The sequence below is a fragment of the Oreochromis aureus genome, linkage group 16 (assembly GCF_013358895.1).
Source record: "Oreochromis aureus strain Israel breed Guangdong linkage group 16, ZZ_aureus, whole genome shotgun sequence".
NCBI classification, from domain to species: domain Eukaryota; kingdom Metazoa; phylum Chordata; class Actinopteri; order Cichliformes; family Cichlidae; genus Oreochromis; species Oreochromis aureus.
The window spans coordinates 14,227,257-14,249,043 of record NC_052957.1 but is presented as its reverse complement, the minus strand read 5'-3'; the positions used below and the strand labels follow the sequence as shown (position 1 = coordinate 14,249,043).

The window sequence follows — 21,787 nt, the reverse complement described above, 5'->3', positions numbered from 1 at the left end:
ATGTACCCAGAAAATGGAAATAGGAACATTTCTTTAAAACAAACAAATAAACAACAACAACAACAAAAACGTGCTAATTAAAGTAAGCTGCGTGCTCGGTTTTCACATTGTCAGCATCTTTCTTTGTCTTAATTCAGGGTCTCTTTGATTTTAAAGTGAGAAAAGCAGTAAATCCTCATCTTTGACAGGCTGGAGGCAGAAAACACTCATCATTTGATTTTCCTTTCAACAGTCTGATCTAATAACTGAACAAAGTGAAAGCATGGTAAAAAGAATAAAGCTTCAGCACTTAAATTCCAGCATGATATCTCTCACGCTGTATAGCCTTGAAACATAAACAGAGGGGGTGAGTGTGAGCAGTTGTCTCCATGTAAGGATATGTAGCACTGGGAGCTGATGTGTTTGTAAAGCTGCTCTTTAGAGAGAATCTGCTGTGACTCTGGCATTTAATCCGTCTGATCAGGTGGATAAATGGCTTATTTCAGCCTTTTCTATTTATTTGAAACCTCTTAAGTCTCCAGACCTGTCCTGGAGACCTTGCTGATCTCCAGCTGCCAGCAAACAATCATCTGAACATCTCTTTCTCTCCAGTGACGCCTGCGTCTCTAGCGCTCGTTCGCAAACGAGCAGCCCCTCCATCCCCCTTCTGATGTTTTCTGATATGGGAACAGTCCCGCTGAGACGGGTGTGTCAGGTTTACCATCTGTAGAAATTGCTTAAATTTCCTGTAGGTCTCGAATCGCAGCTTGGAGTTTACTTTCTCTTTCCCGTCGCCTCGGTAAGCAGCATATATTTTATTTTAAATTTACCGGAGATTTAAAGAGTTGTACTGCACGCTATATCGACTGATAGACCGAATAAATTAGTCTTCTGGTTACTTTTGCTCTTTTTCTTTACAGTTAATGTGAATTTTAGAAGATATTTAGATGTTCTCTGTAGTGTAAAAATAAATAAATAAATAAATATTTTTTTGACTTCTTTCAGAAAAGAAAAAGGTGTTCCATCTCTGTAGTACTCCACTTAACATGTCAGCACAAATTAATTTTCATTAAATGCTTATATATATTATATTGCATGTTTATTTCCAGTGCACTTCTGCAAAGACTGTCTGGTTAAATCTGCTCTTTGTTTAAGGAGCTTTATCTCTGATTCGCATGAGCTTGCAAAAAACTGCAAAAAAAACCAAAACAAAACATGAAATTACGTTTTAAAGGTTATAATTAGGCCTGTGTCTGAAATCAGTCTTCACATGTTTTTCTTAACTTCTAAATGTGTTTAAAGTAGCTAGATTTTTATTTTTGTTTGCCTGTGTGTGGCTTTTCTGCCATTGTCTGCCTCAAGCTAAGGTTGAGGCAGACAATGTGTTTTAATAAAGGCTTTAACAATACAATTAAGCATTGGCACAGGACACTTTGTTAGGTATAACCTGTATAATGTATAATCTAATAAAATTAAACAGGGCTGTTCTGCCGGAGAGTCCGCATTTCTGATTTACTTTTTGTTTTATTTTTTGGACATGTTGACATTGAAATGTTAATAAAGTAAGCGGCACATTCAGAATGCATTGAGCAGCCTTCAGTGCAAATGTAGTGTGGTAACAGAGAAGAGACATGACTTTGAGCATGGCATGGTTGTTGTTGACAGGATCTGAGTGTTTAAAAACTGTTGACTGGAATTTTCCTGCACAAAATTGGATAATAGAAGACCGGAAAAACATTGCCTGATCTGATGAGTTTATTCCTGCTGCAGCATTTGGATGTGATGCTATCAGTTAAATATGGAGCAAATCTTGTGAGGATTGTCTTTACCACCTTGTTGAATCCATGCAATGTAGAATTAAGTCAGTCCTGAAGGTAAAAGGGGGCCTAACTCAGTACTAGCAAGGTGTATGAAGTAGCGTGTAAATACAGTATGAATTTAATAGAATAAAACCGTTCGGTATTCGGTATGCCCTCTGGGACATGATAGAGCGGAAGCATTAAACCAAATAAGTTGCATTCCATCTCTGTGCAACATCAACATCAGCACCCCCACCCACAGGTTTGATTTCTATCTTGTCTTTTTTTGCATTTGAAATTCTTGACATGAAATAGTCTGGAGGCCCCTCCTGCAGACTGAAGTTGCACTAACCAGCAGTTTTAAGCAGAGTTTTATTCATTTGTCATTTCTGATGTTGGTTTACGCTGTTGGAATTTTCCACTTCCAGAAAAAAAAAATTGTAAGTTATCACCAGCAATAACACACCACCAGCTCTTATCAAACAGTAACTCTTGTGGGACGGTAGTTCCACAGAATCTTTGCTGCTCCTGCTGATTTCAGTTTAATTAAACAGGTGAGATGAAACATGTTCAAACAGTCTTCTGTTTCCACACAGTGTGGTTGTTCACTGACATGACTTAAAACAACATTAAACATTCCTAAGCGCTGTGTAGATGCCTTCTGTGAACACTCACATGTTTGACAGCTATTTCCTGCATAAAGTTACAGCTTTACAGTCAAAATTAATCTCTGAAGAACAGTTTTATTCATCCCTGCTTGTCTTGTTTGGGTTTTTCTTTTTCTTTTTTTCTTTTGCAGAAAAAAATGGCAATGCTTTCAGGGTTTGTCTTTGTATTGCTGGTCCAAACTGTAAACCTTCAACTTACACCTCGAGGACCCAGGCCAATACCGGGGCGAGGTGACAGTCCAGAGCCAACAATACCTCCATTCTTACCTGAGCCCACGCCAAGACCTGAAGGCTGTGAAGGTGAAGGTTCCCTTAATTTCTTTCTGGCTTAAAATAATGGTAATTTTTTTGGTTTTTAACTTCAATTGATTCAGCTGTGAAAGTATTTGGATCCTCTGTATACCAAAGTAATCTAGAGTCAAATGTGAGGATACCTGTGTGACAGCATGCAGCTAAAGCTCAGCTAAATTTAGGTCAGAAGCACAGCAGCAAATTTGCAACAGAACGGCTGAGAAAACCAAATAATGGAGCTGTTGCAATGGTACAGTCAATGTCTAGACCTTAATCTGATTGAAATGCTCTGGTAGAAACAAGCTGTGAAGAAGGAAATACCTGCAAACCTCAGTGAATGCAATGCTGTAAAGATAAGTGGCCAAAATTCATCCACGATGATGTGAGAGACTGATAAAATCATCCCAGAAATGATTACTTCAAGCTATTGCTACTTAAGGTGGTTCTAATAAGGTGGTTATATTATGATGGTTCTATAAACTGAAGCAAATGTTCCAGCTCCTATGTGCTCTTTAATTTCTAAATGTTTTAGCGAACATGTGTTTTCCTCTGCAACACTGCACAATCTTAAACAGTCTTGGCTTGCTGTGCTCAGCTAAAAAAAAAAAACAAACAAAAAAAAACAAAGCCAGATGGCTGACCAGTTATTTCCCCTCATGTCCCTTTTCAAAAAGTAGCTTCAGCCATTTTTGCACAGTGACCACGATTTACAATTATAGACTTTATAAAAGAAAAACACGATGTCCGGTCAGCATAACCTTGAATCTGAGAGGCTTGTGCTATCTATTTAGCATGTAATAGTAGTAGTTAGCTCTCTGCAGCACAACACATAAATGTCTTATAGTCCTCACATTTTTCATCATTTTCATTTTATCTGTGTAACCTGGCAAAATCAACCAGCCCAGGACACAAACTACACAGATTAACAAGCATTTTGCTGCTTTTTATTATGATGTTTCAATTATTCAATAATTAGGATGAGAGTGATGCATTTCAGCATCTAAATACAATTTAATTATTTTTCCAATTAAAAGTAACAGTTGTCTTCTCCTCCAGCAGGTATAATCGACTGTCCCATCAGGGTGTACTTCACTATCGACACCTCAGAAACCGTTGCATTGCAGGAGCCCCCACCTGGCAGCCTGGTGGAGAGTATCAGAGAATTCACAAAGATCTTTGCTGAGAGGCTGGCTGATGAGGAGTACAGGGGCCATATCCAGATCACTTGGTCCATAGGTGGGCTGCACTTCTCCCAGACACAGGTGGTCTTCAGCCAGCTCACAACCAGAGCGAACTTCATCAGGAATCTCGCTTCGATCCGATACCTGGGCAAAGGCACCTACATCGACTGTGCCCTCAAAAACATGACTCACCACATGACCCAACATTACACAGAGACAAAGGCGGTTCTCTTCGCTGTGGTCATCACTGATGGCTACGTGACAGGAAATCCATGTTCAGGGATCAAGGTGATGGCAGAAAAGGCCCGGGATCAAGGGATCCAGATTTTCTCAGTAGCAGCGTCCAAGGAGATCGACGAATTTGGAATGAGGGAGATAGCGAACTCTCCGTACGAGCTGTTCCGTGACGACTACATAGCGGTGGAAATCGTTGATGGGAAACCAAGACTGAGCACTAAAACCATTGATCGTATCGTAAAAGCAATGGTGAGCTGACATCTTTTAGCCTTAACTTAAAATGTTGTGTCAGGAGACTCTCACTGACTGCTGTCTTTTTTCTTTTTTTTTTGCAGAAATACCAAGCATATTTACAGGTAAGAAGGTTACTCATTATGTTGAGTTCCACATAATGAGTGTATGTGCAGGTAATCCCTATTAGCCACAAGCTCAGGATCCAACCCTGTCAGTTTCACACATTTTTTTGTACTGTTGGCTGTTTGTGAGGTCAAAGAGAGGATATGTCCCCAATATAATCATGTCAAGCACAGAAGCCCCACCCACTTGCCATTTAAATGCTCTCTTTACGAAAGACGACCAATCAGAACAAAACTGCCACAAAGGGAAGGAGAAAGGCTTGTTTCAGTCACTCATGCAAAGCTACTATAAGTCCAAGACTGAAACTATGAAGTTAGAAATTAGCAGAATAGCTTCCTTTTAACAATACCAATATTTAAAAGGCTTCAGTCTTTTAATATTGTTTTGTTTTTCTCTTCCATCTCATAGTGTTACAAACCAAGATGTTTTGAGAGTCCTGGGCGCCCTGGACTAAGAGGTCCCTCAGGTCCAAAAGTGAGACTTAAAAAGCTGAATTAAAGTCATTAATTTTTATTATTGCTTGTGCCGATGATTCTTCTGTTGAAATGTGTATGTCTCTGGATCTTTATAGGGCACAAAAGGAGACACAGGCCCTCCAGGGCCAAAGGGTGAAAGAGGAAGACAGGTACCTAGAATTTATGTCTAGAAACCTAAATATATTTTCACGCTATTAAAAAAAGTGCATTGTTATTTATTGAGTTATATATTTGTTACATTTCAGGGTGATCCTGGCATTGAAGGTCCAATTGGACGACCTGGTCCAAAGGTTTGCTGAGCCCCACTCCTTGATGATTTTGTTTCATTAAAATTAATTAAATTATTTAATTGATTTAATTAAAATTACACAATGTATTTTTAATCTCATTAATGGGTCCTTTTGTGCTTTTCCGTAGGGAGAGCCTGGTTTAAAGGGTGACAAGGTAAGAGTTAAAATCCTTATATTTCTCATTTCTGTTCATTTATTAAACTGAAGGAAGTGTTTTGGGGACTAATGGGTCTGTTTTATCTCAACAGGGTGAAATTGGATTAACTGGAGCAAAGGTTAAAAAAAAAAAAAAAACTGTTTAATGCTTCATCTTCATGCACTGCAACATCCAAAATTAAGACTGTTTATGCACTGAAGTTCATTTTATCTCTTCGCTAAAGGGTGTTGCAGGTTCAACTGGCAAGAATGGAACTGATGGGCAAAAGGTGAGTGTTTACGGTGAGATTTTTACCGTAAAGGTAATCTGATTATAAATATACTGATATTATATGAATGCTCCTTTGAAATCTTCAGGGGAAAATTGGACGAATTGGAACTCCCGGTTGTAAAGGCGATCCAGGCGACAAGGTATTTAATATTTATTTGTATGTCTTTGTTTCATTTTAACAACTTATATCAGCCATACAGCTGCATGTATTTCACTGATTCTCTTTAACATTGACTTTTTTCTAGTATTGTAAGCATTTCTGGTTAAATGAACCACTGAGACACTTTTTATTTGTCTCTAATAGGGACCAGATGGCTACCCAGGAGATGTTGGGGAAACTGGACCATTAGGTGACAAAGGAGAAAAGGTCTGAATTAAATCACAACAATCTAATCATTTCAGTTCATACTGAAAGAGACAGAGTGTTATTTAGAGTGAACAAAAAAAATATATTCACACGATTATATTTTGGTATACAGGGAGTGCAGAATTATTAGGCAAGTTGTATTTTTGAGGAATAATTGTATTATTGAACAACAACCATGTTCTCAATGAACCCAAAAACTCATTAATATCAAAGCTGAATGTTTTTGGAAGTAGTTTTAGTTTGTTTTTAGTTTTAGCTATTTTAGGGGATATCTGTGTGTGCAGGTGACTATTACTGTGCATAATTATTAGGCAACTTAACAAAAACAAATATATACCCATTTCAATTATTTATTTTTACCAGTGAAACCAATATAACATCTCCACATTCACAAATATACATTTGTGACATTCAAAAACAAAACAAAAACAAATCAGCGACCAATATAGGCACCTTTCTTTGCAAGGACACTCAAAAGCCTGCCATCCATGGATTCTGTCAGTGTTTTGATCTGTTCACCATCAACATTGCGTGCAGCAGCAACCACAGCCTCCCAGACACTGTTCAGAGGTGTACTGTTTTCCCTCCTTGTAAATCTCACATTTGATGATGGACCACAGGTTCTCAATGGGGTTCAGATCAGGTGAACAAGGAGGCCATGTCATTAGTTTTCTTCTTTTATACCCTTTCTTGCCAGCCACGCTGTGGAGTACTTGGGCGGCGTGTGATGGAGCATTGTCCTGCATGAAAATCATGTTTTTCTTGAAGGATGCAGACTTCTTCCTGTACCACTGCTTGAAGAAGGTGTCTTCCAGAAACTGGCAGTAGGACTGGGAGTTGAGCTTGACTCCATCCTCAACCCGAAAAGGCCCCACAAGCTCATCTTTGATGATACCAGCCCAAACCAGTACTCCACCTCCACCTTGCTGGCGTCTGAGTCGGACTGGAGCTCTCTGCCCTTTACCAATCCAGCCACGGGCCCATCCATCTGGCCCATCAAAACTCACTCTCATTTCATCAGTCCATAAAACCTTAGAAAAATCAGTCTTGAGATATTTCTTGGCCCAGTCTTGACGTTTCAGCTTGTGTGTCTTGTTCAGTGGTGGTCGTCTTTCAGCCTTTCTTACCTTGGCCATGTCTCTGAGTATTGCACACCTTGTGCTTTTGGGCACTCCAGTGATGTTGCAGCTCTGAAATATGGCCAAACTGGTGGCAAGTGGCATCTTGGCAGCTGCACGCTTGACTTTTCTCAGTTCATGGGCAGTTATTTTGCGCCTTGGTTTTTCCACACGCTTCTTGCGACCCTGTTGACTATTTTGAATGAAGCGCTTGATTGTTCGATGATCACGCTTCAGAAGCTTTGCAATTTTAAGACTGCTGCATCCCTCTGCAAGATATCTCACTATTTTTGACTTTTCTGAGCCTGTCAAGTCCTTCTTTTGACCCATTTTGCCAAAGGAAAGGAAGTTGCCTAATAATTATGCACACCTGATATAGGGTGTTGATGTCATTAGACCACACCCTTCTCATTACAGAGATGCACATCACCTAATATGCTTAATTGGTAGTAGGCTTTCCAGCCTATACAGCTTGGAGTAAGACAACATGCATGAAGAGGATGATGTGGACAAAATACTCATTTGCCTAATAATTCTGCACTCCCTGTATGGTCAGCTGGTAAGATCAGCACTTGATTGTTGAGTGAAATATTCACAGTAATTAGATGGATTCTAGTGAAGTTATTTCCGTACTGTAGTGGTTGTCACATTCATCTGATAATAACAAGCCCAGCCTTGGGGGGTCACAAGCCAGTGTAGTCGCAGTCCTGGATTAATGGGCGAGCTGCATCAGGAAGGGCATCCGGTGTAAAAGCAAATATCCAGCTGATGCAGCGACTTCTTGGCAGAAAAAGGCAGCAGCTAAAAATACCTGCCGACTTACATGTGTTTTGGTGAAACAATCACAAGTTTCAGAGGGCATACCTAATTTATTCATTTAATTTCATCCATCCATTCGCTTCCTCTTATCCTTTTCAGAAAAGTGGTCTTGAAGTAAAGATTGACCCTCACAAAGACCAAACGAAAATATATATTAAACCTTGTCTAACTAAAAATAATAGTAGTTGGTTCACTTGACAGAACTTACTGTTTTAACCCGACATGCCAGCTTGTGCAGGCATTTGGTATTTAATCCTAGCAGATCACAATTGAACTTAACTGAATTGAAATGAACTCAGGACCTTCTTGCTATGCGCCAACAGTGCTAATCACCATGCCACTAGTGGCACAGTCATTTAATTTCAACAAGTCAAATATATGAAAGGAAAGTACTGTCACTAGAAAATAGTGTGAAATTTTCAGTGTGCTTCTTAAAGGTGGCACAGCAGAGCCTTAAAGAACCATTTCTAATATTTCTTTAGCTTTAACAGGTATCAGAACAGCTGAACGATGTGATCTGCTAGGATTAAACACCAAATGCCTGCACAAGCTGGCATGTCGGGTTAAAACAGTAAGTTCTGTCAAGTGAACCAACTACTATTACTTTTAGTTGGACAAGCTTTAATCTGGATTTTCTTTTGGTCTTTGTGAGGGTCAATCTTTACTTCAAGACCACTTTTCTGCCTATGTGGTGCTGGTGCTACAGCAAGACATTCATAGATGATTCACAGATACCGTGATTCATAACATTATGGACTGTTTATTAAACAGTCAAAATGTGCTCTGATTGCCAAAGGGTACAAGCACCAAGAAAGGTCAGAGAAAAAAATATTTAAAGACCAGCTGTTTGGAGATCTCTGAATCACCACCCGTCTCCTTTATCTTCTGCAGGTCTGGACTGTAGTCAAATAGATAATATAACCCCCAAACTCCTTTTAATAACTGCTTTACCTTGAGGTTGACAAAAGTTTTGTGAGGTGAAGGAAGGAGAGAGTCTCCTTTATCATGTGATATTAAATTAGTTGCCGCCCCCCCTCCACACACACACACACTGCTGCTCTGTAGATCCGCCCCTGTTTCCTGTTACGCTCATACTGCAAAATTTGCCTGCAGCAGCTGCATTTCTTTTTGCCTGTATTGCCTGTTTAACCTTTTCATATCTTTTTATTATTAGATTTTTGTCTTCCTTTGAAAAAGTACTCCTCTGGTCCTAGCAGACCTATCAGCACCACCACTTTCATGGGAACATGCCCATAGCTAGATTGGAAAAACCTGACTGAACTTATCCTGTTGATAAGGACTTTGTGTGACTGCTTAGCCAGATTAATGGCTGAAAGATATCCAGGGTATGTTGAATTTGCTTGGTAGTGCAGCCTCTTGCTGTTGTGCTAATAAGAGCTTTAGATTATGATATTATATATATTCGCCTTTCTGTGGCAACACAATGTTTGCCTCAAAAATGATAGATTAGGCTGATGTGGGCTGTCTGACCGTTAATTGAAGTATAAACAGAAAAGCCCTCCACCAAAAAACACTGTCGTGTTCAAGACGAATGAGGGAACGTGAGAGCAGCTTCAGCCAGTGAATTAGAGTTTAACAGCTCTCATTAGTTGAAGCACTTCTGTGAGACCGAGGTGTGCATTTATTTATGGGTGCATTTTAAAATATGCATGTCAAAATGGAAGCAAAAATCAAAATCTTTCAGTTTGTATTCTTAAAGGATTTTTTTAAAAAGCTATAAAAGCTATAATTAGGTTTTTGTCTTTTTTTAATTGATCTTAAAAATACTTGTCCGTATTGTGTGGCACGGTGGTGTAGTGGTTAGCGCTTTCACCTCACAGCAAGAACAGTCCAGAGACATGCGTGTTTGGTTAATGGGTGATTCTAAATTGGGCACTGGCATGAATATTAAAACAAATGTCACAAATTCCAGAACTCCTACTCTGCACATGCATATCACAGAGAAGCTGAACATTAGTCTGAAGAGCAGTTAACATGTGCCACCAAACAGTATGCTGACTTGTTAGCACCTTCATTGTGCTGTATTCATAAACAGGAACCCCCTTTCTATTCCAGCCATGCAAACATAACATATGTTATGCAGTGAAATGACAGCACATAAATACAAAGAGGAAAACTCTTTTTTCATAATTAAATCATCTGCCAGAGCTGACAGCTGCAGCAGCTCGGCAGGCATTTTTTCCACATTTTGTTTCTTGACATATGTGTGTTTATTTTGTCAGTACGTTCAACTTGTACAGCTCATGCCGATGTAACTGTTGGTACTGATGATTTCCTGAATTATGCGTCATGAATGTAGCCAAAGAACAGCTCAGACTAAATATTTGGGCTGTGTGCAGACATTCAGTCCCGATCAAAAGTTTCAAACCACTTGAAAAATGGCAACAACAAAAAAAATCATATTTTGCATGGTTGGATCTTAACAAGGTTCCAAGTAGAGCTTCAACACGCAACAAGAAGAAATGGGAGTGAGCCAAAACATTTTTTTGAGCATGCGATTTACTGAAAATAACGTTTAAACTGAAACAGGCTTTTTTACAGCTGATCAGTTTAGGACCACACTTCCAAAAAAAACCTGTAAACCCACCAAAAAACATAAACTTGGTCGTGAGTAGCTCCACCGTTATTGTTGATCACTTCAAAAATTTGTTGCGGGATGCTTGAAGCAAGCGTATATATGAGGTGAGTGGAAACATTTCTCCGAATGGTAAAGATGGCCGCACCGAGGGCATCTACTGTCTGGAACAGTTTTCCATTTTTGTAAAGTTCCCTTGCCATCAATCCCCACAGGTTGTCAGCAGGAGAACATGCAGGATGGTGCAAAAGAGGGACGTTATTGTCCTGGAAGAAGTCCCTTTTCCTGCAGGCATTGTGTACTGTAACGTTGTCCTGTTGAAAAAACCCAGCTGTTACCACACAGACGGGGCCCCTCAGTCATAAGTAATGCTCTCTGCAACATCTGGACATATATAGCAACCGTTTGACGCCCCTGCACCTCCTGAAGCTCCATTGTTCCACAAAAAAAAACAACTCCCCAGACCATTATGGCGCCCCCTCCACTATGGCGCGTAGAAAACATCTCAGGTTGGATCTGCTTGTCATGCCAGTAATGTTGGAAACCATCAGGACCATCAAGGTTACATTTTTCTTATCAGAGAATAAAACTTTCTTCCACCTTTCAATGTCCCATGCAAAGTCCAAACAGTCAGTGCTGTGGGGTTCAAGGAGATGAGGCTGTTGCAGACATTTTTTGTTTTTGAATCCCTTCAGTCTCAGATGCCGTCTGATGGTTATGGGGCTGCATTCGGTACCAGTAATGGCCTTCATTTGGGTCGAGGATTGTCCAGTATCTTTACGGGCAGGCAATTGGATCCTCCGGCTCAGTGCTGGTGAAATTTCTTTGGGTCCTCCACTTTTTGACTTTTTTGTTCCATAACCATCAGGATCATTTAAGAAATTCCAAATGACTGTCTTACTGCGTCCCACCTCAGCAGCATGGCATGCTGCGAGAGACCCTGCTTATCCAGTTCAACAACCCGACCACATTCAAAAAGGGAACATTTTTTTGTTTTTGCCATCGGAAAGTCATGAAAGTGTGACTACCTGACAGAAAATGACAATGAATCCACATTTTTGCACAGATTTGGCCTTTTAAAGGCATGTGGTCTCAAACTTTGACACTTTTGATCAGCCTGTTTCAGTTTAAACGTTGTTTTCAATAAATTGCATGCTTAAAAAATGTTTTGCCTCACTCCCATTCTTTCTTGTTGCATGTTGAAGCTCTATTTGGAACCTTGTTAAGATCCAACCATGCAAAATATGGTATTTTGCCATTTTTAAAGTGGTCTTAGATTTTTGATTGGGACTGTATCTTTGCCCATGCTCACTCGACTACAGAGTCAATGACTAGACAGTCATTTTTCAATGGAACTCAATTAATAATGTTACATTATATCCAGTTATGTATTTTTTGTGGCTTTTCTTTTTGATTGTTTTTGCTTTTGTTTAGGGTGACATGGGCCTTCCTGGAAAGCCAGGCCCCCCAGGCCCTAAGGGTAATCCAGGTCTGAAGGTAACAAAAAACGTGGAAAAAATACTGAGCACACAACAAAGATTTTTCTTTACTTTAAAACTGAATCTCTGCTCTTTAGGGTGAAAGAGGAAGCCAAGGAAATCCAGGACAGCCTGGACAAAGAGGGAGTCCGGTACAGCCCTGAATTTATTTTATTTTATGATTTTTTACATAAGCACTAAACTGATCTTACAAAACCGACTCTCAAATGAAACTGTTGACACTTGCAGGGGAGAAAGGGTTCACCTGGGGCAAAAGGCGAACAGGTATTTGAGTCATGTTTTTTTTTTTCTTTTAAGTATTTTCCAAATGGGAAAATACTTAAAAGAAATTTATTAAATAAATATTCACAGGGGAGGAGAGGAAACCCGGGAGTAAAAGGAGCACAAGGAAACACTGGGCCAAAAGGGACAAAGGTAAGCTTTTGTCACTGTTTTTTTAAATGAATTGTCTTATTGTATGAATGGCATTTCATTTTCCACTTATTTTAAGCAAAATTGCACAGTTTTAGCTGCTGGTTTGAAATACTGAGAAACACTGGCTTCCTGTGACCTTTTAAGAAAGATGAATTAAGAAAGAACTGTGAGGAAGAAAGTCGGAAGTGTGCTTGTGGTTTTTAATTCTTTATTTCTCTGAAATAGTGAAATCACAACTAGTATAACACAGTTCTCTCTTTCAGTGGGTCATCTCAGAAAAATTCCTCAGACACTTCCCTGAGGCAGAATTATTGCCTCCCTGTTACTGTTGTGTCTTGTATATATTGGGAAGTAATTAATGGTTTTGTTCTGACACATTCATTTATTTTTCGAGGGAGAACGAGGCCCGGAGGGAAGCAGAGGTCGGCCTGGGGAAAATGGACTCAAGGGCGCAAAGGTGAGGAGATCACGCTGTGGGTGGATTTTTGATGAGCAATGACTCAGAGGCTTCCCAAGAACCTGGCATGCCTTCATTAGACATTCAACACTGGAGCCATGCCTTCATCATAAAAACACTTATTTTCCAGAGGAAACTATAAGAAACTATAAAGTAATTTGAAATGATTAGCTTGAAACTGCCAAATCCACATCAGTGAAACTCATCCTGCATGTGCGTGTGTGGGCTGGAGTCAAGGTTGAGTCCAGTAAAAAGGGTTTTCTGTTATTTTCTCTCTCTGACAGGGCGAACTGGGACTACCGGGACCGAGGGGTCAGCCAGGAGAACCAGGCACCTCTGGACGAAATGTTTGTTGCTTTATAACTTTATCATCATCGCCATCATTTTCTCCTTTTTCAAGTAGATTCTTTTTTTATTTGAATTTTATCTTCTTTGGCTGCAGGGCACGATGGGAGATCCTGGAGATTCAGGACCAAGGGGAGACACTGGGCCACTTGGACCAAAGGTAAAAAGAAAGTCTGAGTATTTCTGTTCATGATTATCAGTAAATAATTTATTCTGATTCACGTTGTTTTTCTTCTAAAGGGTGACAGAGGAAGGCAAGGTTTCAGCTATCCTGGATCAAGGGGACCGCCTGTAACAGCTGTCTTTTTACCTCATAAAATGACCTGCATGTCTTCAGATGTTTTTTCTTGAGGCTAAAGTAACTCTGCTATTTAAAGGGAGACAGGGGTGCACCAGGTAGGAGAGGACCCACAGGGAGCAGAGGTGACTGTGGCGCCAAAGGAGAATCCGGAAATAAAGGGCCTTCAGGAGCGCCTGTAAGATGCAATTGTTAAACCATTGATGATGTACTTATTTAGTTTTATAGATGTTTGGACTCAAAAACAGGACAGGACAGAGAGACTTGGCCTTGATATCCACTGCCTACACTGTTGTCCACAGAGGCTTTAAGTCAGCAAACAAGCCAACAAGATCCTTGATTAAATTCATGTGCAAACTTTAAATTTCCTGTTGTCCATGCTGTTCTGCTGCAAAAAATACCTGAAAGTTGGTCCACACACGTCCCAAAAAATGTCTTCTCACCTCTTGGAGAATCTGAACCTACAGATGGTTATGACATCTGGTCAGGTTTCACATATCTATAGAGACTTCTGCCACCACACCTACACTAGAGTAAAGTGAGTCCAAAATTAAGATGTTAAATGTCCCAGTCACCCAGCACAAATCATGAACCTCAATGTGACCACTTAAAGGTCCAGTGTACATATGGGAGAAGAGTCAGCACAGTCCGGGGTTTAATTTGAACAGTGTGTCATGCACAAAATTGCTGAATAGGTCATGATCTTAAACATCTGTCTTATTTTTTTGGTATATGTTTAATCATCAGAATACGGAGATCTGTAATCTGCTTAGTGCAGTAGTTCAGGTTGGTGTGTTGCTCTTAATTCTTTAAAACTAGAAATACTAGAAATTACAGAATCCAACACAGAGCAGCAAAGCACACAGCACTGTGTGACAGCACGACAAAGGGGCAAGGGTAGACTTAGAGTTGGAAGACACAATCGGAACAAATCAGGGATAATGAGACAGGGAATTTAAACTAGATACAGAGCACAAAACACACAAGACAATCAAATTAAGACAGGAAGCAGCTAAACATATGACAGACTCACATGCAAACACGAGAGGGAAACAACCACAGAGAAAAGACTCGGGGAACAGAGGAGGATCACAAAGGGAACTAATAAATTTAAACTCACCTATAAGTGAATGAGGTACTGAAGATAAAAAAAAAACAAAATAAATGAAAAGCATCCGGGAATATGATAAACAGAATATAGAGCAATCCCTTATTAAAACCAAAAGAGACAAGAGCACTCAGAGTGTCCAACAACCCCAGAAGGGCAATGTTTATAGAGTTTCACATTTAGTGTGACCTTGACCTGATTTTCATCAAAACCAAATCAGCTCAAGCTGTTTTCTACAATCACACAAAATGACCCAATTACCAGGAGTATGTTTTTGCAAATTACATTATATTAAAACGATGCACAGAAACAACATGGGCAGAAAGTAATCAGGTGAAAACATTTATTTGGTCATTTTTTCCTTCTTTTTTTTATTTTTTTTTTAATGAAACGGTTCTTTCCACCTCCCCGAAACCAATAGTTTATTTTGAATTCTGTTTGCATGGACCGTTATTATTCTACCTTAACCAATCAGAATAGAAAGCTCGGTGTTTCTGGAAATAGATGTTGCTGGGGATTTTTTTTTCCACCTTAAATTAAGCATTATCCACCTCTGTTGTGTTGTAATGGAGGCAAAAGCTTAGCTGACGAAACTGAAAATATCTGCAGTGCACAGCTGCATGTCATTTGAGGTTAAGTGATAAAAAACAAATAAATGAGGTTGAATTTAGTCTCTTGAGTGTGAGCACATCACTTTGCCTTTGCCTCACAGTGACAGTTGTAAAATATGGCAAGGTAAATAAAAAAATATGTATGAATTAGGCCAAAGAACAATGCTATTTAAGCTGCTGGATATTTTACCAGGTGCTGTTTCCTATTCAAACACATTACAGATGATCAGACCACAGCAGTCCCACAGGATCATGTGACACCAGCTGCATGGGTGTGCTGTGATTTTTCTTTGGTGTCATATATTTAAATTGTTAGCAAGCCTTAATAACATCAGTGTTTTTGCACAGCTTTCAGTGTTTTGTGAGTCATTTAGGTTTCATTGACTGTAAATATCTTTGTATCTAGGGTGAACCAGGCCAGTCAGGGCCGCCAGGAGAAAGAGGGCCTAGAGGGGAACGTGGACCTGATGTAAGCTACAGCCACACAGATAATGAGCTGACCATGCATGCAAGTTTGAGATCCAGGTACATTGTTCTCTCTGTGGTGTGTGTGTGCAGGGGGATTCAGGACCAGCAGGCGATTCTGGGCTCACTGTGAGTAAAATTTTAAAAAGACTGATGTATTTTAAATGCAAGAATTCTTTTACTCACTTCAGTGTATTACTTTTAATCTGCACACATGCCACTGCAGGAATGTGATGTCATGAACTACATCAGAGAGACGTGTGGTTGCTGCGGTAAGAAAGTATAAGCACTCAAACACAGCTTCAGAAATGTGGTGTTTAAACACGTTGATGGTCTTCTTGTTGTTTGTCTCTCAGACTGCGAGAAGCACTGTGGAGCTATGGACATTGTGTTTGTAATTGATAGCTCAGAGAGTGTCGGGCTGACAAACTTTACCCTGGAGAAGAACTTTGTTATCAACACCATCAACAGGCTGGGATCTATGGCGCCCGAACCTACATCAACAACTGGTAACGCCAAGCAAGCAAGCGTTCTACAGATTTACCCAAAAGACGATAAAATACCCACCAATCTTCAGTAACACTGTGACTCTGCAGACAGACTACAGACTAAAGTATTTCAAATCGTGCTACATAAAAATGGTTGATTCATATTCATGCTGAGAACACAACACCAAAACAACAGTTTGTTGGTGTTTTTTAAGAAAGTTGCTAAATACCCAACAAGTGAAAATGAATAATATTAAGACTGTGATTCACATTCTGTCTGTAAACATAAAACCAAAACTTCAATTTCTTTTTTATTTTCTATATGTTGAATAACGCCTTTTATGCCTGTTCACCTAAGAAGCCCAAACTTGGCATCTCTTCCTACTCCGACCCGCAGACATATTATCATTGACTAAGAAAGACAACCAGCTTCAGCTCCTCCCTCCTCACACAGCGCCACCACTGTGTGTAGCTCCACGTTTGATTTGGCAGATTTTTATTTGTTGGATGCACTTCCTGATGCAACCCCCTGGGTTCAATCCAGGGATTTTTCACTTGTTAAGACTACAGAGCCACAACCTATCTGCACTGCGCTCCATCACTCGCTGACATTACAAATTATGATTGGAGTAAAGCCTGCAACCGGCGTGCTGCTGTAAATCGGTGTTACCGAGTAGTCCCTGACAAATTTATCTGTGATGCTTTTCCAAAAAGATTTGCAGAAATAATAAATCTAAAAGTTTGACTTTTAGACTGATTTAAGATGTGTGTATCTCCTAGGCACGAGAGTTGGAGTTGTACAATACAGTCACAATGGGACCTTTGAGAGCATTCGTCTCGATGACCCAAACATAAACTCCATGACTGCATTCAAAACTGCAGTGAAGAATCTGAGGTGGATTGCTGGGGGCACCTTCACCCCCTCTGCTCTGAAGTACGCCTATGATAACCTCATCAGGGACAGCAAGAGAGCCCGATCCAAAGTGTCCGTCGTCGTGGTCACAGACGGCCGCTTTGACCCTCGAGACGACGACAATCAGCTCACATACCTCTGCAACGACCCTGCTGTGGTGGTGAATGCCATCGGGATAGGGGACATGTTTGACACCAGACACGACAGCGAGACTCTGGTGTCAATCGCGTGCAACAAGAAGGACCGGGCTACTGAGATGAGGCGCTACAGCGACTTGGTGGCTGATGAATTCTTAGAAAAGATGGAAACTGTCCTCTGTCCTGGTAAGCCTGTACAAATAATCTCAGCAGCCTGACAGTACTAGTCCTTGTGGTGTTTGTCTAACCTATGATTGTTTAATTTCTCACCAGATCCAGTTATTAAGTGCCCTGATCTCCCCTGTACAAGTGGTGGGTTTTATTCATAGTTATAGGATTGGTTTATGAGGAAACACACTTCAGGAAGTGATTGCTCTTTTTTGTTTCATTTCAGAACTTGACTTAGCTCCTTGTGTTGAGCGGCCTGTGGATTTGGTATTTCTATTGGATGGTTCAGAGCGTCTCGGGGAGAGAAACTTCCTCCTTGTTCGTGAATTTGTTCAGAAGGTTGCAGACAGGCTGGGACTGGCCAGGACCAGGACCGATCGAAAGCGAGCCCGTCTGGCACTGATGGAGTTTGGCAAGGAGTCAGACAATCGGGTGGCCTTCCCTCTAACACATGACCTTGCCCAGATTGTTAACAGCTTAACAGCTTTACAGTATCTAGATTCTTCTTCAAGCGTGGCGCCCGGCATCATACACGCCATCAACAACATCCTGGTTAGAGGAGGCGCCCGGCAAACGAGGCCCAATGCAGAGATTTCATTCGTTTTCATTACAGATGGCGTCACTAACAGCGACAACCTGGACGAGGCGATCAGTGCCATGCGTCGTCACGAGGTGGTCTCCACGGTGATTGCCACAGGAAGTGATGTTGATCAAGAAGTCCTAACAAAGCTGGCTATGGGGGACCAGCACGCCATCTTCAAAGCAGAAAAATTCTCAGATTTTTTAAGGTCCAGTATGTTTGATCGTTTCATCCGGTGGGTGTGTTAGAGAGAGAATGCTCCTGTGAGCCAATACTGGTGCTACAGCTGTTCATCCAGCGTTTTCAAGGATAATTAAAATTTATTTCAACCTGATAGTATTTTACATTAATGTGGCTGTTGTGGCTCTATTGAGGAAAGCATCCTACAGTGAAACAAGACTGTGCTCTCTGCAGCTTTATACTGGGTCATAGTGCAGTCCTTTATTTTACCCTCTGAGGATATCTCAGATATCTCTGAGAATATTCCCCATCTTTGACACCATGCAGAGCCAAGAGCCAAGTTCATCCTCCACTTCGTTTAACACCTCACATCTGTACTAAAGTTTAAATAAAAACAAACCTGTGACATGATTTTGTTTTAACAGTTTGTAGAAAATCATCCCAACACTTTCATTTTTGGATGCAGATGCAATTAGCAACACGTCCACTCCAGGCAGCTAAATTCAAAAGCTTAGGTCAGATGTTAAAGCAAAAGTTAAAAGACTACATTTTCTGGATAACCTCAGGAGCTTGCGCTTGTTTCCTCGATAAATTGGTTTTATGTGACAGCTTGTAGAGCTGCAATGGCCAAATTGATGGGGGAAATACACAAGGTTGAAATAAACTAGATTTCTTCTTTAACCCATAGACAGTATATAAAAGACAAACACAGGCACCCACTGTGTTTGAAAAGTGAAGCCATGTGCCATACAACTGAGGGTCTCTAGGTGCTGCCTGTGAACGTCGTTCTGTCAGTGATTAAAGTAATTCATTGGCAGCTGCAGCTCAAGCAGAATTTATGGTCCTGCAGTGGTGATGCGTTCATTGTCCGGTGGCAATCCAAGGATGGCCCGTCTGCCTGTTGCCAGATGGAGGCAATGTGAAAATATGTGGTACAGCAGTCTGTGGGTCACTCTAGCTTGTGCTGCTGTTGGTACATCAGCCAGCAGTGGAGAAAAGCGAATTTATAACATACAAAGAGCTGAAGTGAAAATGAGTGTTAAAAACAATGAAAACTGTCCAATGTCTGTGCTTTTCATGTTGTATCCTTTTCATCTTTGAAGTTTTTTTAATGGTTTTCCTGAACTCGCTGAACTCCGCTAGCAGTCCCTGCTCTATTCTGGCCCACTTGTCTATGAATCAACATTCGGCAGACGCTTGCATCATCTGCTTCTAGACACATGCAGTCAGAATGTTGGGAGGACTGCACTGGAGTGCGTCTGGGGTGGGTGAAAAAGAAACGTGTACACAGACGGACACATTTACAGGACCATAAATTACACTTCAGGGTGTACAGGAGACACAAAAACTGCCCAAGATGTGTTGCGGGTGTATCTATGATACAGATACTGCCTTGTGTAACTCACTTTAAGAAAGACTAGACTTTTTCAATATACGCTATATTACCAAAAGTATTCACTCACCCATCCAAATCATTGCATTCCGGTGTTTCAATCACTTCCATGGCCACGGGTGTATAATATCAACTACCTCCATATGCACTGTTTCTGCAAACTTTTATGAAAGAAAGCTCTCAGGACATCAGTGAATTTGTGGTACTGTGATAGGATGTCACCTGTGCAACAAGTCCAGTTATGAAATTTCCTCGCTACTAAATATTTCATAGTCAACTGTTAGTCGTATTATAGCAAAGTGAAAGCAAGCACTAATGACAGGAACCCAGCCATGAAGTGGTAGGCCACAAAGTCACAGAGCAGGGTTAACGGCTGCTGAGGGGCGATCGTGGCTCAAGAGTTGGCAGTTTGTCTTGTAATCGGAAGGTTGCTGGTTCGAGCCCCGGCTCCGAGAGTCTCGGTCGTTGTGTCCTTGGGCAAGACACTTCACCCGTTGCCTACTGGTGGTGTTCAGAGGGCCCAGTGACGCCGGCAGTGTCCGGCAGCCTCGCCTGTCAGTGCGCCTCAGGGGAGCTGTGGCTACAATGTAGCTTGCCATCACCAGTGTGTGAATGGGTGGATGACTGAATGTAGTGTAAAGCGCTTTGGGGTCCATAGGGACTAAGTAAAGCGCTATACAAATACAGGCCATTTACCATTTAGTATGCAGAGGTCACCAACTTCCTGCAGAGCCAATTGCTAAAGACTTCCAAACTACATGTAGCCTTCAGATTAGCTCAACAACAGTCTACAGAGAGCTTCATGGTTTCCAACCCCAACGCAAAGTGTCAGTGTTGTTTTTCAGGATTTGGGCTTTGCCCCTTACCCTCTTAATGCGTCAACACAAAACACAACAAGACATTATGGACAATTTATAGGGACAGTTTAGGTTAGACCTGTTCCAACACAAGTGGGCACCAGCACACAAAGCAAGGTCCACAAAGACATGGATAAGCGAGTTGGTGTGGAAAAACTCAAATGGCCGGCTGCACAGTCCTGACCTCAGACTGTGGGCCAAACCTTCTCGTCCAACATCAGTGCCTGACCTCACAAATGCGCTTCTAGAAGAATGGTCAAAACTACTCATAAACACACTCCTAAACCTTCCCAGAAGAGTTGAAGTTGTTACAGGTGCTCAGGGTAGGCTGACAATAATAAACCCTGTGCATTAATGGGATGTCACTCAAGTTCATATGCATGTGAAGGCAGACGAGTGAATAGTTTTGGTATATAGTGTATATGGGTAAGTGGGACAAAACTTTTTCCATTTTGAACCATTGTCAGCATACTCATGGCCCTAATTAAATTGGTATTCCTGCCTCAGAAAAAGTTTTTTTTCTCCAAGACTTTCTCACGTTTCACCCTTTTTTCCCCAAATATGGTCACTTCTGGCTCCAAAGTGCTAAAGTCAAGGATTCAAAATAGTGATCCACAAACCAAAGGGTGGCATTATGGTGACAACGTTCTCTTTTTTTATACAGTCTATGCTTTAAACACAAAACTGGTTTAGTCTGCTATGCACTGTATAATTTGCAAATGATGTCACAGCATTGTGCTTTGCTACATCTTGTCAGAAGATCAATCAGTATTTTCATACACAAAAATATAATACAAGTCATGCACTCTTAATCAACCATAAGGCTTTTAATGATTTTTCATAATAAACCGTCAGTTTGTTGGGCACTGCATTTCTGTCTTCTGTAAAGTCTATAAGGGTTTCTTTATTTTTCAATGCATACTGTAGACATAATTACTATGCAAGTACCACCTTAAGACTCACAAGAACTGCAGTAATTTTTTACAATCTCAAACAAAACACAGAAAGCCTTTGCCTGAAGTACGTGGAATGTTTTTTGTAATTTCTAAAGTGAAGTACTTTTAGACAGCATGTGTAAACCACAGTTGATCCATTAAGTGCAGAGTTACAAAGTATGGCAAGACTCCAAGTGGGAGGAAGGAACAATGGACGGCTGAACTGGTTTGGTCTGGCTGGACTGAGAGCGTGCATTCTTTTGATTTCTCTGAAGTCCACTGCAAACACTCCTCTTCCATCTTTTTTTCCTTTTACATCATATCCAGCTGCACA

At 40.8% G+C, this 21,787-nt stretch overlaps 2 protein-coding genes across 4 annotated transcripts in view; one reads left to right on the top strand and one right to left on the bottom strand.

Annotated features, from left to right (window-relative positions):
• The first annotated feature begins 343 nt into the window (after positions 1 to 343).
• Positions 344 to 21,389, top strand: LOC116335377 (collagen alpha-2(VI) chain-like). Of its 3 annotated transcripts, none has more exons than XM_039599565.1 (28): positions 344 to 463; positions 2,578 to 2,746; positions 3,794 to 4,404; positions 4,491 to 4,511; positions 4,921 to 4,986; positions 5,084 to 5,137; positions 5,234 to 5,278; positions 5,406 to 5,432; positions 5,527 to 5,553; positions 5,659 to 5,703; positions 5,792 to 5,845; positions 6,010 to 6,072; positions 12,040 to 12,102; positions 12,182 to 12,235; positions 12,333 to 12,368; positions 12,456 to 12,518; positions 12,913 to 12,975; positions 13,260 to 13,322; positions 13,418 to 13,480; positions 13,561 to 13,611; positions 13,698 to 13,796; positions 15,744 to 15,806; positions 15,896 to 15,931; positions 16,029 to 16,074; positions 16,159 to 16,311; positions 17,071 to 17,526; positions 17,614 to 17,652; positions 17,735 to 21,389. In XM_039599565.1, exons 2-28 carry the CDS (start codon positions 2,584 to 2,586, stop codon positions 18,334 to 18,336), a joined length of 3,126 nt encoding a protein of 1,041 aa, XP_039455499.1. In that variant the 5' UTR covers positions 344 to 463; positions 2,578 to 2,583; the 3' UTR covers positions 18,337 to 21,389. The 3 variants fall into 3 exon arrangements, with proteins under 3 accessions (XP_039455499.1, XP_031614911.2, XP_031614910.2); XM_031759051.2 differs by lacking the exon at positions 344 to 463 and adding an exon at positions 474 to 778 and having other exon boundaries at positions 3,797 to 4,404; XM_031759050.2 differs by lacking the exon at positions 344 to 463 and adding an exon at positions 474 to 778.
• xrcc5 (X-ray repair complementing defective repair in Chinese hamster cells 5) overlaps positions 21,325 to 21,787 on the bottom strand; it is a 13,548-nt gene continuing 13,085 nt past the window's right edge. Inside the window, exon 21 of the mRNA XM_031759049.2 lies at positions 21,325 to 21,780. Coding sequence (XP_031614909.2) covers positions 21,766 to 21,780 — 15 coding nt within the window. The 3' untranslated portion in view covers positions 21,325 to 21,765. The remainder of the gene's footprint in view (positions 21,781 to 21,787) is intronic.